The 18,013-nt window shown below is 37.3% G+C and overlaps 1 protein-coding gene across 1 annotated transcript in view; it reads left to right on the plus strand.

The window, feature by feature from the left end:
• Nucleotides 1-1,709: 1,709 nt before the first annotated feature.
• Nucleotides 1,710-18,013, plus strand: part of Ddx1 (DEAD-box helicase 1) — a 34,107-nt gene continuing 17,803 nt past the window's right edge. Inside the window, exons 1-13 of the mRNA XM_020168282.2 lie at nucleotides 1,710-1,822; nucleotides 4,319-4,370; nucleotides 4,653-4,716; nucleotides 5,685-5,714; nucleotides 6,413-6,509; nucleotides 8,622-8,669; nucleotides 11,176-11,259; nucleotides 11,491-11,574; nucleotides 12,157-12,233; nucleotides 13,232-13,304; nucleotides 14,430-14,506; nucleotides 14,631-14,745; nucleotides 15,536-15,674. Coding sequence (XP_020023871.1) covers nucleotides 1,807-1,822; nucleotides 4,319-4,370; nucleotides 4,653-4,716; nucleotides 5,685-5,714; nucleotides 6,413-6,509; nucleotides 8,622-8,669; nucleotides 11,176-11,259; nucleotides 11,491-11,574; nucleotides 12,157-12,233; nucleotides 13,232-13,304; nucleotides 14,430-14,506; nucleotides 14,631-14,745; nucleotides 15,536-15,674 — 956 coding nt within the window. The 5' untranslated portion in view covers nucleotides 1,710-1,806. The remainder of the gene's footprint in view (nucleotides 1,823-4,318; nucleotides 4,371-4,652; nucleotides 4,717-5,684; nucleotides 5,715-6,412; nucleotides 6,510-8,621; nucleotides 8,670-11,175; nucleotides 11,260-11,490; nucleotides 11,575-12,156; nucleotides 12,234-13,231; nucleotides 13,305-14,429; nucleotides 14,507-14,630; nucleotides 14,746-15,535; nucleotides 15,675-18,013) is intronic.

The raw sequence follows: 18,013 nt of genomic DNA on the forward strand, positions 1-18,013 counted from the left end.
CAGCTTCTCCTGGAACCTCTCTTAAGCACATTCCCTTTGACAGAGCTTCAAGTTTTCTCCCCACAGGTCCACTTAGCCTTTGGTGGAAAAAGTCACATGTTTCCTTCCCAGTTTTGTTAATATAGTTTGGCCCCATGATGGCCTTCTCTCTCCTTCTCATTTCCTGCCCTGCCACAGCATGACTCAAATTCCTAAGATCAAAGTTCTTTGAATAGACCTCTAGAAATAACTTCCTCCCTGAACACACAGCACTTCAAGAACTCTTTTTAGAGAAATCTTTCCTCTTTACTTGCATCTCAATACTTTCATATATTTAGGGTGAGTGTGGTTAAAGGCATAAATACCAAATTTCAGATTTTCCTTTGGCAAGTCCTGCATAAAATGTGATCTTGTACCTCTCTTTGGAAAATGGGGGTGTTTGGTATGCATTCAGAAGTGCTGTATTACATAATTCTCAGTGTTACCATTTTCATAAAGTATAAAGAGAACATAGAGGGGGCAATGTGGATGAGTAAAAAATGATGGAGGGGTGAATCTAATTAAGATATATTGTAAATGCATATGTCAATGTCACAATGAATTCCCCCATACAGCTATTATACGCTAATAAATGAAAACAATTAAAAAGAGGAATGTAGACTATATTGTGAGTGGTGCCCTTTGCAAGTGTGAAGTTACAGGCCTGAATGTATTGTCCTTGGCTGTTGGAGCTTCAGGTGAATCCTGTTACATATAATAGTAAAAATAGGAATAACATATATATTGTTACCATGTGCTATTTACTCCTCTAGGAACTTGGTAAATTTTATTCAATCTTCATAACAATCTTATGAGATATAGTATTATTCATCCTTATTTTGCGGATGGGCAAACTGAAGCCCAGAAGTTTCATGTGTTCAGGGAGCAAGTGGCAGAGCCACAATGCAAACACAGGTAGTACAGCTCTGAAATCTGCACTTCTAGCCCTATTTTGCCCGAGGGTTTCACTTTTCTCCATGATATTCTGGGACAGGCTTCAGGGAATACAAAATGGGCCCTGGAGTTAGGAAGATGTGGTCCAGATTCCCCAGTTGTCATTTAAAAGCTCTGTGGCATTAGGTACAGGATTGACTTTCCTGAACTTTAGTGTGTACATCTAAAGATTCTAATACCTACCTGAGTGGTGGGGAGGATTGGTCGTTCGTTTTCTTTTCCCATCCCAGCAAACAGAAAGGAGTCAAAGCCACCTGGAAATCAAATCTGAAATTATCAATGCTACATCAAACACAGCTGAAGGAACTGTTTATGCCCATCAGAAATATTTAACAAATAGTGGGTGCCAGGCACTCGCTATCCCTGGTTCTCTGGGCAATGCAATTCAGTGGGTTCAGGTCAGCTCCACACCACATGGCCCTACTGATTGGCGTGAGGTTACAGGAGTGAGTGAGGCACGGAGAGGGCAGTTTTGCCATTAGATCAGCCTGGCTCAATGTTTGACCCAAACATCTGCTCCCTTATTCGAGGAAAAGTGATCCTGGTGACACAAACGTAGCGTGTTCTAAATAAATGGTAACTATAAGGACGATTAAAAGTGTCCGGCCCTGGCTTCTTGTGGAAGGGAACGCCCAGTTGCTCTCAGACTGCCTTATCTGGTCTGAGCGGCTCAGGCGGATCTTTTCTTTGACGGAACTATCCTTCCGAAGTCGACTTCCTGCCCGGACTCGGAACGCCGAAGGCCTAGGGCCGGAAGCGCGTGCTGCCCCCGCCGCGGCGTGTCACTCGGGAGGGAGGGACTGAGCTGGCGGAGCGGCGGAGGACAGGGCGAAGATGGCGGCCTTCTCCGGTGCGTTTGTGGAAGTTGGGGGTGGGTGGTGTGGGCGGCTCTCTGTCCGCCTCGGCCCTCGGGCAGCTAGTGAGGAGCTTTAGGGTAATGGCAGGAAGCCGAAGGACGCGGTCCTCTGCGGCTCCCTGGGGACCCGAGGCGGTCGCGAGAGGTCTGGTCCTTGCGGCTCAGGTTCAGGAAGGGCATTTCTCTCTAGCTGCTGGCCCTGCCCGTTCTTAAGCTTCTTTTTCTTGTACCAGAGTCCACTCCCCGACCCCCGGCCCTCCGGCTTTCCTGCGGGTGATGCGGCTGCGCGGCGTTGGTGTGGCGGGTCGGGCACCGCCGCCTCCCCTCTTTGACGTGGCGGTGACCGCGGCCCTTGGGGAACCCTTTTTTGCTCGCCGCCCCTCTGGCCATGGCCAGGCCAAGAAGCCACAGGGCGTGGAGCGAGGGTCATTTGAGAAAATGACCATCTTGCCTGTACCCATTTTCTTTTCAAGCTCTTTCAAGAATAAAAAAACCCCTCGCACAAACCTTTTTATTTCTTATCAAACGCCATCATATCCCTATTAACGTTCAAATTGAAGCTAAAGGGAAAGCATGTCCCCGCACGTACAGCCCAACGTAAGTTAATAAAATGAGTTACTTATTTTCACATATGATGCTCCCCTGTTTCCAAGCGGGATTTGCTGTGGCTTGTACCCAGCAGTTGGCTTTCCTCTTATCCTCTTTTTTTTTATCATCCTCCTTTTATGAATTCACAGCTTTGCAAAGCTGTAATTGGCCTTACGTACACTAAATACGAATTTGTATAGCAGCAAATATATCAAGTTAGGTCTGCTTTTTAATGATTTTGACTTATTAAGATGACTTCAGATCTTACAGCGTTGTATGTTTTTTAGCTTTGTCCTGTAAGGATACTAGAAATTCCAAATCTCTAGACACGCAAGAGCATTTCTTGCTGTTAAAAGTCATTTCTTCTTATAAGAATCCTGGGGAAATCTACTCAGAGTGTTTTTTTTTTTTTTTTTTTTTTTTTTTTCAACCTAACATTTGTTAAACCCAAGATTTGTAGAGTAGTTCTGGGCCATTGTTTTATAGATACACATCTTAGGGAGTCATACACACATTTTAGGAATGGTGGAATAAAGGACTGGCGGAAGAGCCTGTGATATGAAATAAAGACAAAAGAATTAACATGAATATTTCCATTTTCCCTTAGCTGTTAAAAGTGCTGTACTTAAAAAAGACATGATTTCAAAGAAAACATGCACAGCACATGACCAGAACAGGCCAAGAAATTGTCTAGAATTTGCTGAAAGCAATCTGTGGTTCCTATATTATAATAGTTTGCAAGTAGCTTCATTTTACAATATTCATTATGCAGCACACTTAAGACTGTCACTCCCTTTTTTCAAACAATTTGCATTTAGGCAAATATAACTAGACTCTAATGGGGGGGGGTCATTCTTAGAAAGATCTCACTAGCTTAATCAGTTTGTAGATTTTCCTGGGGAGATTTAAAGTTTTAAGAGTCTTCAGTTTTGAAAATGGTGATTCTGCTCATCTGATGCAAAGAAAAAACTAGTAAAAATTATATTCACCTTGTAGATATGCTTTATGCCTTTTCACAAACTGACAGTCACAAAATTTCATAGTTGGTTATTTCTGGGGGTTGGTAATATTTGAGTATTCATTTTTTATAGGGATATCTACTTTTGTAATGGTAACTAATAAAAACTGCATTCTACAAATGCAGACTTAATATAAAATCACTTATCATTTGGAAGGGAAGTTTTAAGTTATCCAGCTACTCTGTATAACTACCCTCTACATTTATTTGAGTAAGGAATGATAAAATGACAAAACCTAGTTAGGACCAACCCAATCTATTCATTTAGGACTGGCCTTAATACAGAATTATTTAAATACATGCACAGTTAAGATAGAGCAGCTCTTCAGTTGACATCTGCAGTTGCTCATGTTTCACCATTGACCCCACCTTCTTCAGTTAACCAGAATTTTGGTTATGGCTGCCAATAAATAGGGGCTGTTCATTTTTCTCAGATTCTTGAGGTTGTTCAGAGCCTTGTAATAGCCAAAACACATAACTATCACACTGTCACTGAAAGAAACAACTGAGGTTAGAACCCTAACTCTGGCAGGTGATTTACTAGTCCTATAGGAGGTAAACAAACACAGGTGGTTACTATGATTAAGTGACATGCATTACATGACATACCAATGCATTACATTAATTGTGGGGATGCATTATATCCCTGCAAAGTAGGTAGTATAAGCCCCTTATTGTGTTGAAAAAACAGGTTTGTGGCCTTGCTGACAGTTAACTTGGTAGTAATTGAAAGCTTGAGTTTGAGCTCAAATCTGTCTCAGCAGGTCCAATATAAAAGATGTGCTTCAAAGCCTCACCCCAGTTCTATGAAAGTAATTTTAGGAGCAATATGATTTATGGCAAGCTTAGTAGGCATGGTTTTTAAATTTACTTTTTATTTTCAGAGATGGGTGTTATGCCTGAGATTGCACAAGCTGTGGAAGAGATGGATTGGCTGTAAGTACATAGCACTTACAGGCACCCGTGACATGGATGTTTTGTATTTAAATAGTGATTTTATCAAATTTTTGTAGTCTAGTTTGGATAAGTGAAATTCGGTTTTGCTGGTGATTCTTTAGATTATGAAATATTTCCTTTTGAACTTTTATTTCTCCTAAAAAAAAATTGGTTGTATTCACCAAATTATATTTTCTTTTAGGTTTGTAATGTAATATGACTTAATTGACTGAGGTGATTTTCTTTCATTAACTAAAGTTTTTCAAATACAATTCTTCTTAGTCTCCCAACTGATATCCAGGCTGAATCTATCCCGCTGATCCTGGGAGGAGGTGATGTACTTATGGTATGTTTATATTTAATGAAGTGTTTGGGACCTGGAGACACCATTCTGGGGTTGCATTTGTGTATATCCCACTTTAAGAATTCCCATGGACTTAAAAGTGGTATTTTTGTCAAATTTTATTTATTCACCAACATTTATGATACATAGACTATATTCACAGTATTAGGTAGAAGCTGTGGGGATAGCCTTGGTGTGAAAAAGATGTAGTCTTTGCCATTGAGAGTCTTAAACCAGTTAGGGTGGAAGACATGTACCAAAATGAACATCATAAAGAGAGAATAGGACACCTGTAGAGGAAATGCAGAGTACTGCAGTGTTCACATGGAAGGCTGTTTATCCCTTGGCTTGGGGGGATCATGAGGGACTGTGTGGAGGAAGGGAGGATAAAAAAGCAATGCTGTTTTTGGCGTACATAGCCAAAAACAGTGAATAGGAGAATGCAGGATAAAATCTTAGAGTAGTTCAGATAGATGCTAGCATAAAGTGTGTATGTCTCATGGGAGGGTGTAACTGTAGATAAAATGGGAAATACATAGTGGCTTATGTTAGTTGGAGTCTTTCTCAAGTGTCATGTTAAAGAATTTGGGGACTTGTTGGCGGTGGGAGTGTGAAAAGTCCTTAAGTAGGTGTGCATGGTTAGAATTGTGTTTTTGTGGAGACCAATTTGGTAGCAGATTATAGTATAGTGCTATAGAGTTAGATACTGTTAAGATACTTTCATAAAAATGTAGATTGAAATGATGGCAGCTCCATTTGAATGGTGGCGATGGGAAAGGAAGGGAGGGTAGAGCAGAATCATAAGGGGTTGGCCGAGGTGACATGATTGGCAAGAGTCAAGGTTGACTGAGGATGTCTAGGTAATCTTGAGGCACTGAAAATAGATGTAACTGGTCACATGGTAAAGGTTTCTTTGTGGTTTCATGCTAATTTGATATAAACTGTAAAATCATTCTTCCCTCCCCTTTCAGGCTGCAGAAACAGGAAGTGGAAAAACTGGTGTAAGTAATACATTTAAAATTTTAAATTTATTTTAAAATTTTATTTTGAAATATTTAATTAAACAGGGCTGGCAGTGTGGCTCAAGTGGTAGAGAGCTGCTTAGCAAGCACAAGGCCCTGAGTTCAAATCCCAATACTACCAAAACAAAAACAATAAAACAACCACCTCCAAAATTTAAGGAATTGATGGCTTGCTATTGAGAGTAATTTTTTTTTTTTTTTTGGCAGAACTGGGATTTAAAGAGTGATATTTTTGTTGCTAGCAAATTGTGAAGCTCTACAAAAGATTATGGCTTTCAGAATACAGTTTTAAAAGGGTCTTGGAGGAGGAGTTACATTATCTTTAGTGTTTATTCTCACTTCAGAATTTTGAAACATAATAAAGAGATTGAAATGAGAACGTTGATCTACTGTTGTCCTACTCTAGAGAAACAGTTTGTCAGACTAGACAATTTCTCTCTTTAGATTCATTCTGCAGGTCATTATTAAATGTTGATGTTTTAGGTTATCAACTGGCTTCTATTTCCTTCAGTTAACTCTCGGGTGTCTTACTGGTATATAGGGTTTGGGTAAATGATATTGGAGCAGCAATCTAGAGTATGTATAATATAGTGCATGCATGATTTTGGTTGTTTATATTGATTACTAACTATCGTTAATATCCAAATACTAATATAGAGAGCTTGTTTCTTTTGTAGGCTTTCAGTATTCCAGTTATCCAGATAGTTTATGAAACTCTGAAAGACCAACAGGAAGGCAAAAAGGGAAAAACCACAATAAAAACGGGTGCTTCAGGTAATTTTATAGATTGATATTTCCTTTTGTATAAATTAGTTATTCTCATTCCTAGCATCTAGAAATGTGAGGTTTGGGTGTGCATTTTGCAGTGTAGTAGTGGAATTTGGTACTCTGGAACCAAGTATGCTAAGTATCATTTAGAGTCTGAACAGTAAATGGTTGTCCCTCTTAAACTTTTTTTTTTTTAGTAGTACTGGGATTTGGATCCAGGCACTCTACCACTTGAGCCACTCCACCAGCCCTTAGTTGTCTCTTAAAATATAACTAGTACTCCTGTTAAGAAAATTCTGGCAATTTGGAAAACACATTTAGCTATCTTTGTATTTTTTTTTAACGTTAAAACTTTTTGTTCCAAATATTAAACATTTTGCAAAGGAAGTATTATGCAAGGATTTCACATATAATTCATGGAGTAAAAACCCATGATGGTGGGATGTATTGCCTGACACAGGTAAAAGATGCAGACCTTTTCCTTTAAGAGAAGAATTAAGGAGCTCAGAAAGTCAAAAATGTCAATTTTAAGTCAGTATTTCCAGTCCTGTTCATATGGAGGTGGGGTACTGGGCAGGTTGGTTCTATTAAGTTTCTGATCCATTCCTTACAATAATCTTACCTTAATTTCCTCATCTTTAAATTACGTTCTTTTATTTAATCTCTGCTTTTGTTACATTTTAACAAAATTTATTCTGTATTTTGAAGTTCTTTCATGATAGAAAACAGAATTGTGACAAAATAGCAAGCTTAAGTAGTGTGAACTTGGCATGGAAACATTTTCTTCTCAGTTTTTTGAATATATTTTCATAGTTCATAGTATGAACTAATTTGTAAATAAATTATGAGATAATGAGATAATTTAGATTGTGGGTTATTGTAAAATAGTTTCAAAATTTACAACAACCAGATGGTGATAAAGACTGTTTCTAAAGGAGGATAACCAAAGAGTGACTGTTCTAAGTCATGTCCTATGAGAATAAAGAAATGTAGATTTGTAAATATAGAGACATAGAAAGGAGAGGATGATTACTACATTATTGAAGAGACCTGAAGAGAAAGTAGAAGTTCTAGAAAGTAGGACAAGGAACAAATAATATAGATGATTTCTGCTTACGTACTTGCTACATTGAGCCATCTGTGGAAGGGAGAACCTCAAGAAAGCTATTTTTCTGTTGTTCAAAGTGTTCATGCTGATGATTGATAACTCAAAATGATAAGGATTTCTGCCTTGGGCTGGTAGTTGAGCCAAAAAGCATATATTGTTTTCTTTAGTTATTAAAATTATTTGATTATCCGTAGATTATTAAGATATTTCAGAAAAGGAAAATGCCAATCCCATGAAAGCAAGGAGGAAAATATGTGTGACTTTTGAATGTAATAGTGAATTAAGATAAAAGATTTGCTGTTGGTCAGTTATTTCCATCATGCTTAAAGTCAACCTGCTTAGTTACTTAAACTTTATTTTCTCAGTGACCTAAGAGTGGGAGCAAAGATTAATGTCACCTAATACGAAGTGCACTGTGAAGAGATGAGATTTTAGTCTAGATAGTCCTGTAATTATTATTGACCTGTTTCAATTTTTAGCTTTAGATTTGCCTTTAATAAAAACAGCTCCCTCCTTTTTTTTTTTTTTTTTTTTTGTGGTACCACGGGTTGAACCCAGGACCTTGCACTTACTAGGCATGCACGCTACCATTTGAGCCATTCCACTAGTCTTTTTTGCATTGGTTATTTTTGAGATTGGGTCTTGCTTTAGACTTAGGCTGTGCTGAACTGAGATTCTTCTCCATTTGTACTTTCCTGAGTAGCTAGGATGACAGGCACGTGTCATCACGTCCAGCCAGTAGATCCCACTGGGTTTTGCGAACTTTTCACCCAGACTGGCCTTGAACTGGGATCTTCCCAATCTATGTCTCCCAAGTAACAAGGGTTACAGGCTTGAGCCACCATACCCAGCTACACAGCTCCAATTTTATGTGTATATTCTAAATAAAATGAAAACCATATTGGACTCTGGAGAGATTGAGGTGTGTCATAAAATATATTAGTTTTGTTTTTTTAATAGCATTTTAATTACATATATTTTGAAGTAACTTATTATTTTAATTTGTTTAGTGCTCAACAAATGGCAAATGAATCCATATGATAGAGGTTCTGCTTTTGGTAAGTAGATTTTACCCATTTATTTGTAACTCAAGTTTATTTCAAAAAGGATGTGTGAATAAAAGAAAATTATGAAAAAGTACAGTAAATAATTTACCAGATAGTAAAACAGTCATGATAGTTAAACAGAACAGTCCTGAAATAGGAATAGACAGTAGAGAATTATGGAAACAGATCACATCATATATGAGAAGTTAATATGCAGGAGAAAATACTTCAGTAGGAAAAAAGTATGATGTATTCAGGAAAGGGTACAGGCACAATTGATCCATCTGGAACAAAATAAAATTGGCCTTTTTCTCATAATTAGAAATAAATATATCATATTTTAACATACATATTTATTAGATACTGTAGAACTTATGTATGTATATATTAAGTATTAATACAACACAATATATAATTTATGTATTATAATTACAAATAATATATGCATGTATAAAACACAAGAATTTAAGTATAGAAAAATCACAGATACACTTTAGTGGGATGGGAAGTTTTATAACCCAAATAAGAAACTCAGAAATTGTAAAAGAAAAGGCAGGTTTATTTGTCTTTGTTGTTTCTTTGTTTTTATAATTATTAACACATTACTTGTACAAATTAGTGGGATTCACTGTGATGCTTCCATATATGCATACATCGTGTATTGAATGCGTCCATCCATCCACTTTTCTTCTACTCTTGATTCCCACCAAGATAGGTATATTTGGTCTTTTCAGTGGTGGCAGTGGGTTTTGTTTTGAAACAGGGTCTCACTATGTATCTCAGGCTGGTCTAGAACTGGAGAACTTCTGCCTCAGCCTACCAAGTGCTGGGATTACAGGCATATGCCACCACACCTGGGGTAATACAGGTGTATCTTATAAAATTTTTTTAAATGTGGAAAAGTTACTATAATGATGATAATTGACAAGTAATAGATATACAAAGAATACTTTGCAATGTTGATGAAAGATAGAGTATCATTAGAAATTAATAAGGGTTCTTAATGTAGATAACAGATAAAGTTTTATCCATTTTGGTAAGAAATAAACAGTAAAAAATAGATAAAGGATACTAATAGGCAGTTCACAGAAGAACAAATTCAAATGGTCACTAAACATACAAAGATAAAGCTCACAGGTAGTAGAAAATGCAAATTTAAATTAAGGTAACTTGTTATTTTTTTTACCCATCTTACTTGCAAGAATTCAAAAGTGTGAAACTTAGGAATTACTGCCTTTCTTGAAAGCAATTTGGCTTTACCTGTTAAATTAAAAATACGTATTCCAGAGGATATCCCTCATTAGAATGAAAATACCAGTATGCAAAGACACACATACAAAGCTGTTGTACCACTGTTCATAATGAAAAAAACTGGACAAATAAATGCTGTTGTTTGGAGAATGGGTAGCAAAACAGTAGGGTATATCCTAGAACTGTTGTGTAACCATCACAGAATATTAAAACTGTAGGGCTGTGGAGTGTTTACCAGGTGTTCGTGAGGGAGTAAAGCAGGATTCAGGGAGACCGAGGATGGGGATGAGAACTCATGCTCCCCACTGCCAAAAAAAAAAAAAAAAAAACCATATGACATCTAACTTACATAAACCTTTATATATATGCATGAAGAATTTTAAATAGAAAAGTTTTTAAGGGCTGTCTTTGCTATAGAACTTTTTTAAAAAGTCAAAAGTTTTATGTAGCTCATTCCCGTGTGCATAAGAATTTATACTGTGATTTAATTTTTGATCAGTGAAGTAAGATGTGTGATGAGTGGTATTTTAAAACTTCTACATTCAGGTGCTGAACATGAGTTGCAGTCATGAACCAGGGCAGAAGTTATAGTTTCTTTCTAATACAGACAGAGCTAAATCTTTATTTAAAACTAGTGAGTACTTACTATGTAGACACCATGGTTCACGGCTGTGTTTTTTATATAAACTTAATCTTTTAGAGCCCTAATATTAACCAACAACAAATACATGTTTGTTTATATGATTTTTTCCTACTTTCTGGTAAGATTTCTGGATCCATGAATAAACCAAGACATTTTCTGTTACCATTTAGTGTAGTGGTCACTCAGGCTCTAATTTAAGTATAAAGTCAGGGCAACAAATAATGACGAATGAGTGCTGTGTCATCCTTGAGTATTCTTTTAAAGGATTCTAGAGAATGGTTGTCTAAACACATTTGTGTTGGTAGTACAGCTATTGCTAGTGCAAGTCAGGTGAGGGCTGTGTTGATTCTTTTTTTGATTTGTTGCTGTAAACTCTTGTCTTCTTTAATAGATGACAGTCTAGAAACTAGCCCCCAACATAACTGAGAACATTTAGGGAATGAATAATGGCAGTTACTTTTAGGTAAAGTATTGCTATTTATCACCTGGGAATCAGAAAGTCTCAAACTCCGGAATGTTGTAACAAGTTAAGGAATTATTAGTGAAACTGAATGGTATTTATTTGAGAATGCATGGTTTATAAGGCCTGTACTGACATTCTTGTGTGCTTTTCCTCAAATCCAGCAATTGGGTCAGATGGTCTTTGTTGTCAAAGCAGAGAAGTAAAGGAATGGCACGGGTGCAGAGCTACTAAAGGATTAATGAAAGGTATTTGAACAGCATTTTGCTTGCTTAAGCTTTTGAGACTGTGTTGGTACATGAACTTAAGTAACTTTAAATAAAGGATCTGAAAAGATTTTTAATGGTATTTAAAAACACCTTCATTGGTACATACAAACTATAATTCAGAAGCAGTGGGAAAGTGACTGCGTGGTAAATGAGTCACATGTACATGATTTAATGATTTATATAAACCTCAAAAGCACTTTACTGTTACAGGGAAACACTACTACGAGGTGTCCTGTCACGACCAAGGATTGTGCAGAGTCGGGTGGTCTACGATGCAGGCCTCCTTAGATCTAGGTACGTGTTTTTTAAAGTAACTGAATTGATTTGTGTTTGTGGAGAGCTAACATTTTATTTTTTGGGAAAACAACTTAATAGGTTTAATAGATTTAACCATAAAAGGTTTGTATTTTAGACACAGAAATTCTGTTTATCTGTACTCCACCCTGCTCCAGGAAAGATTTGAAGTAACTTATTTTAAAAACAAACAAAAAAACACATACTTTAACAGTATGAAATCAGGGTGAGTAAAGTTGACCCATGTATTTTAAAAGTATGGAATTAGGGAGAAAAAGGTTAAGAATATGAATGGAGTCAGGGTAAATTTAAGTACCATACAGTACTGCATAGATTCTTCAAATTATAGTAAAATTGCATTTGAATTTCTTAGTGGCCAAAGCAAAGAGGGATTCAGTGTTACGTGTGTCCATAGTGTTGCTTCATCTCTGTAGATTAAAAATTCTTCAGATGTTTCAGGATCATTAAACTTAAGGGAGACTTTTTTGGTGTTTTCTTGAAAAAGATATATAAAATTCTTTTACATGGCTTTTAATTTTGTATGTACTATCACCACATAAATAAGCTACTTTTTAAATCTAGGGACTGACAAGTTTGGATTTGGCTTTGGTGGAACAGGAAAGAAATCCCATAATAAACAGTTTGATAATTATGGAGAGGTAAGCTATGATGTTACTGATTTAAATAGCATTAGTAAGTTTTTTTTATTTTTTTGCATACTTGATCACTTATGACATGATTGAGGGTGTAGAAATGATTCTCAAAGCCCAAGTGGATTATCTCTGTTGTCCACAGGAAGTTCAGATTTGCACTTCAGAAAAGAAATATTGCACAAAACTAATACATTAGTCATAAATTTTTCTTTGAGGCCACTTACTAGCCCTTCTAAAATTACATTTTCTGTTACATTGTCTTTTCTTTTGGTCCTATAGTGATTTTGGCTTTGGCTTTTATATATGTTGTTCTCATTTCTTAGTTTTGACCATGGTCGTCCCAAATATAGTTGTTCTGGTGAGCCTAAACCCATAGAGTAGTGAACTTTAATATGTTGATTCTAAAAAGCCAGCTCCTAAGATGCATTTGCTGTTGTATGTTATATGCGCTGATAAGCATTTTTAACACCTACATTACCATTTAGAGAAATTATTTTGAAACAGCACTTTTTTTTTTTTTTTTTGGCAGTACAGGGTTGAACTCGAGGCTTTGCACTTGCTGGGTTGAGCCACACTTTCAGCCCTTTTTGCTCTGGTTATTTTTTGCCCAGGCCCACCTGGACCACAATCCTTTTTTTTTTTTTTTATACTTCTCTTTGTAGCTAGGATGACAGGCACATGCTACCACCCTCGGCTTTTTTCCATTGAAATGGAGTTAAACTTGTTTGCCTGGGCTGGCCTTGGATACTTCGTATCTTAGCTTGGGTTGACAGCTGTGCACCACCACACCCAGCTGTTGTTTAAGATGGGGTCTCATGAGCTCTTTTTTTTTTGTTTGTTTGGGCTAGACTTGAACCTCAATCCTTGAAATCTCAGCTCCCAAGTAGCTAGGTTTATAAGTGTGAACCACCAGCATTTGTTTTTGATGCTGCTATAGTTAAACTTTTAATTTCATGTAAGATTTTGTTTTCTGTTAATAGTTATTTTGTTTTCTGGGTTTCTAGGAATTCACTATGCATGATACTATTGGATGTTATCTAGATATAGATAAAGGGCATGTCAAGTTCTCCAAAAATGGTAAGTTCTATGGATCTTATTGGCAAAAAGATACTCGGTATTTATGATTTTAAAACTCCACTCATCCTCTTCAATCTTCTGTCCCTCCGTCCTGGCCTTTCATTTGAGTTATATCTGTCAAGTATTTATTTTGGGCTGTGTACCGTGTTAAGTGCTGAAGACACAACAGAAAATACGGCAAACAAGATTACCTCTGTGATGGCTTAGTAAGTCTGAGAAGGAGAGGTCAAAGCAGGGCAAGAGAGTGCACAGTGAATCCAATATGGGGATATATGCTTCTCTATAGGATGGTCAGAGAAGGCTTGCTGATGACATGACATTTAAGTGGAAGTCAGAGTTGGCTGGGAGGCTGTGCAGATATCTTGAAAGAGCATTTTAAGCAGAGGGAACAGTAAATACAGAGGCCTTGAAGTAGGAGTGTATTTGAGATACCTGCGTGATAGTAAGGAGGCCCATGTGTCAGGATTGTGCTGAGCTTGGACAGAAAAGATCTAGGCCTAGGTTCCTGTGGCTATACCAAGTTGGTATACTGAAGGGAACCAGGAGAGCATGGGGTCATGCGTCCTAGGTGAGGAAAGTGTTCCCAGGAGAAGGGAGCAGTCAGGTTGTGTCCAATGCTACCGAGGAGTCTTTTCTAGAAAGAGAATGAGTGAGAATTAGCTGTTGATTGTGGAGAGCATCAATGTGCTTTATAGCTGTTTTGATGGAGCAAGGGGATGGGTGAGGGGTGCTAACTGGGAGTCAGATCAGTAGACAGTGGGATGAAAGGAAGTGGACATATGAACATGGAAGCCGGTGAGTTTTACCTCAGAAGATAGAAGAAATGGAAGGTAAGTGGGGGAAGAGGTGGGCTCTCAAGGGAGGTTTCTTGTGTGTCTGATGTGAGTATGTATGCCATGAAGTGTCTAGTGGCAGTGATCTTGTAGCTAGGGAATAAATAATTAAGAAAGTAAGGGGGGGTGGGTGGGGACAGTTTCAGGAGTAAAGTAAAAAAGTGAAGAGGTTGGCCCTAGGCATCAAGGTTTATCCACGGGTTTCATGGTAGGTTGGTAGATTTGATGGTGTGAGAAGGTGAAAGTTCTTTTCTGGTTGTTTCAATTTCTCTGGTTTCATTTGTTTTCAAAGGAAAAGATCTTGGTTTGGCCTTTGAAGTACCACCACACATGAAAAATCAAGCCCTCTTTCCTGCCTGTGTTTTGAAGGTAATTAAGAATCAAGTTAGAAAAACCTTTCTGTAGTTTTATAGTTCCTTGATTTCTATTATGTTGTATAGGGCAATTTGCTCTTAGGTTAACAATTTTAATTTTCTTTTTTATTCAATGCTAGAATGCTGAGCTGAAATTTAACTTTGGTGAAGAAGAATTTAAGTTTCCACCTAAAGATGGTTTTGTTGCTCTTTGCAAGGCACCGGATAGTTATGTTGTCAAATCGCAGCACACAGGTATTGCACTGAAGAGGGTTAAGGGTTTCTAAAATGGGGCATTGAAGAAAATTCAATTAAGTAAGGTTTCTCGTAGTGAGTTGCATTGAACTCCCTTTCTTGTTTAATCACATGTCTTTAACACCCCAGTAAAATTCAGTTTCAAAACCTAATTCATAAACTTTATTTGGTTCTCAGTCATGATGATCATATATGTGTGGACTGTGTGCTTGTTAATGCCATGGATTATGAATCTTCACAACAACTTGAGACAGCACTCTTCTGGGTTTACAGGCAAAGCCTGGGAATAGGGGCTTGAAGTAACTTGCCCAAGTTCACAAAGAAAATAAAATGGTAGAACTGAATCTAAGCAGTCTAATGTGAAAGTTTATCCTCTTCCCCTTTGTATTGCCCAATAGATTTCAGCTCTTTAACTTGAATACATTTCTTGGCTCATCAAAAAACAAACGAGTTATTTTTATAGATGTGTCAAATCAATTACAATTATTCCAAGTAGGCTTCATTTAAAGAAACCTTGTTCTACTTAATTTTAGGAATTTTAGTTTTATTTTGATTGACTGTTTGCTATATATATTTTTTTCATGGTACTGAGGATTCAACCCAGGGTCTTGCACATGGTTGGCAAGTGTCTTACCACTTGAGCCTCATCCCCAGCCCTCTATCCTATACTTTTTGGCAGTTATTATTTAAAACTTTGGTATTGAAGTATTCAGGCTCATGTTTTACAGGTAATTGAATTTATTAGGTATGATTTAAACGTGTTCTAATCTTTTCTTTTTTTTCTCCTAAGGTAATGCGCAAGTGACACAAACAAAGTTTCTCCCCAATGCTCCAAAAGCTCTCATTGTTGAACCCTCCCGGGAGTTAGCTGAACAAACTTTGAATAACATCAAACAGTTTAAGAAATATATTGATAATCCTAAATTAAGGTAGGTCTTTGTTTTATGCTTAAATGCCTGTTGTCTTTAGGTTCGAAGTGTTTTGGAAGAAGAGTAAAGTACAAAAAAATGGGATATTCAGTGTATGTGATATACACATATATTACATGTGTGAGTATATAAATATACTTAATGTTTATATATAGTAATGTTCGTATGTGTAACTTCATTTCATTAGTAGTAGGTTTGATTTTAAAACAAAAACAAATTGATTTTTCCTGTGTTTCTTACATGAAGAGTCATGGTTAGTCATAACCAGTACTGGAGTAAAAATATTTTGAAGGGAGCATTCCATTCAATGTTAGATTCATTTCATCAGTTCATTTACATAGAAAATGCATGCTTTGTTTGTGGCATGTTGGTAAACTTGAGAAGCTGCTTCTCAGACTGCCTTCCAGTGGCAGCTTTCTTCCATTTGGGCCATTGGAGGGAGACCATAGTTAAGTGAGCTTGTGGAATTTCTTGCTCAGTAGCAATTTTCTTTCCCTTTTAAAAAAAAAAAAAATTAAAGTTTTTGAAAAAAAAATTGTTTAATGGCAAGATCTTGCTTTGTATAGCCCAGATTGGCCCTGAGCTCACAATTGACCTGCCTCAGCCTCTTGTGCTGGGATTATAGGCAAGTACCACCATATCCAATTAGAATTCCCTTTAGTTTGAGGAAAGCTATGTCATATAAGCAAACTACCTTTTTGGTTGATTTGACACTTGATTTTTGTTAATTTTTCTTTCAATTAATTTTCTATCATAACAATCCACACTGTAAAATTCACCATTTAAAAGTGAACATTTCAGCAGCTTTTAGTATATTCACAGGATTGTACAACTATCACCACTATCTTATTCCAGAAGCTTTTGAGTATTTTAGCATCACCAACTACTATCTTTTAAATATTGCTCTTACTTATGAGTTAAGAAAACTGATGTAGTGTTAAATTATACTAGGCAAAACCCTAATTTTGTTTTGAGGAGTGGTGCATGTTACTCATTTTGCAAATACTGACATACCTACTGTGTGTAGGTCTGGGGTAGGAATCCTGATTGCAGCAATGAGAACTAGTCTTTCTGTCACAGAATTAAGTGTGAGAGTGGGGATTGTGTGGAGGGGAGAGAAACAACCAGATTAGAGTGAGAAATGCCTTGAGCATGTGAAAGGGAAAGCCACCAGAGGAGGACATGAGCCAGGTTGGTTGCTCAGTATAAGAGATTTGGATACCTCTTCAGTGGGAAGAGTGGTTTTGCAAGGAGGCAAAATGCCAACATGACTTGATTTGGTGCTTCATTGTGTGTAAACAGTGTGCGTAGAGACAGACTAGAAAGGAAGATGAGTAATAGGATCAATTTACTGGTTAAAAAAAATTATGGGTTACTCATTTGGTATTCAGTACAAATGAACCTTTTCCTTTCTTTAAAAGCCAGCTGAATTTCTGATATTTCTGTGCAATGAGCTGTCCTTTCTTCTTCTTCAAATACTGCTTGCCTCTTCTCAATCCTATATACCATCTGTGTTAGGTTTTCTTTGCTTTAACAAAGGACCTGAGAAAACCAACTGAAAGGAGGAAGGATTTATTTTTGGCTCATAGTTTCAGCAGTTTCATTTCCTGGTCCATTGGTTACATAGTTTCTGGGTTTGTGATAAGACAATCATCATGATGGGGAGCACAGGGCAGAAGAGAGCTACTCTCCTCAAGGCAGCCAGAAAGCAAAGAGACAGACAGGAATAAGCCAGAAGCAAGTGAACCCTTCCAGGGCAGGCCCCCAGTGACCTACTTCCTCCAACTAGGCCTCATCTCGTTTCCACCACCTGTCAGCAATGCCATAACATTAGGAACCTGTCATATTATTGATCCATTGGGTCAGAGCCCTTATGATCCAGTTACCTCACAACAATTGAATCCATAAGCCGGTAACCAGGTCTTCAACACTTGAGTCTTTTGGGGACACTTCATATGCGGACTGTAACACCATCATGTGATTGTGTTCCTTATTTTGTGTATGTAAAGCTTTATTCTTTCCAACTCAGATTTTCTCCTTAAGACACGTTTCTTCCACCATAAGAAGGGGGACTAAGGTAGAAAGAAGAAAAATAGAGGAGATGAACCAATTCGGGTTATAATATATACCTTGAAATGTCAAAAGGAAACTCCCTGTTTAGCTATCTTAAACAAATGTAATGTCATTTTTTTTTCCCTTTTACAAAATTGCAGAACAGGAAGGCACAGCAGGTCTTGCATGGGTGGATTGGTACCAGTGCCGGGGGAAGAAGGTGGTGAAAGAACATGGGAGGGTGAATATAGTGCAAATACTGTGTACATGTGTATGTAAATGGAAAA

Source organism: Castor canadensis, chromosome 12, assembly GCF_047511655.1.
Source record: "Castor canadensis chromosome 12, mCasCan1.hap1v2, whole genome shotgun sequence".
Taxonomy (NCBI): Eukaryota; Metazoa; Chordata; class Mammalia; order Rodentia; family Castoridae; genus Castor; species Castor canadensis.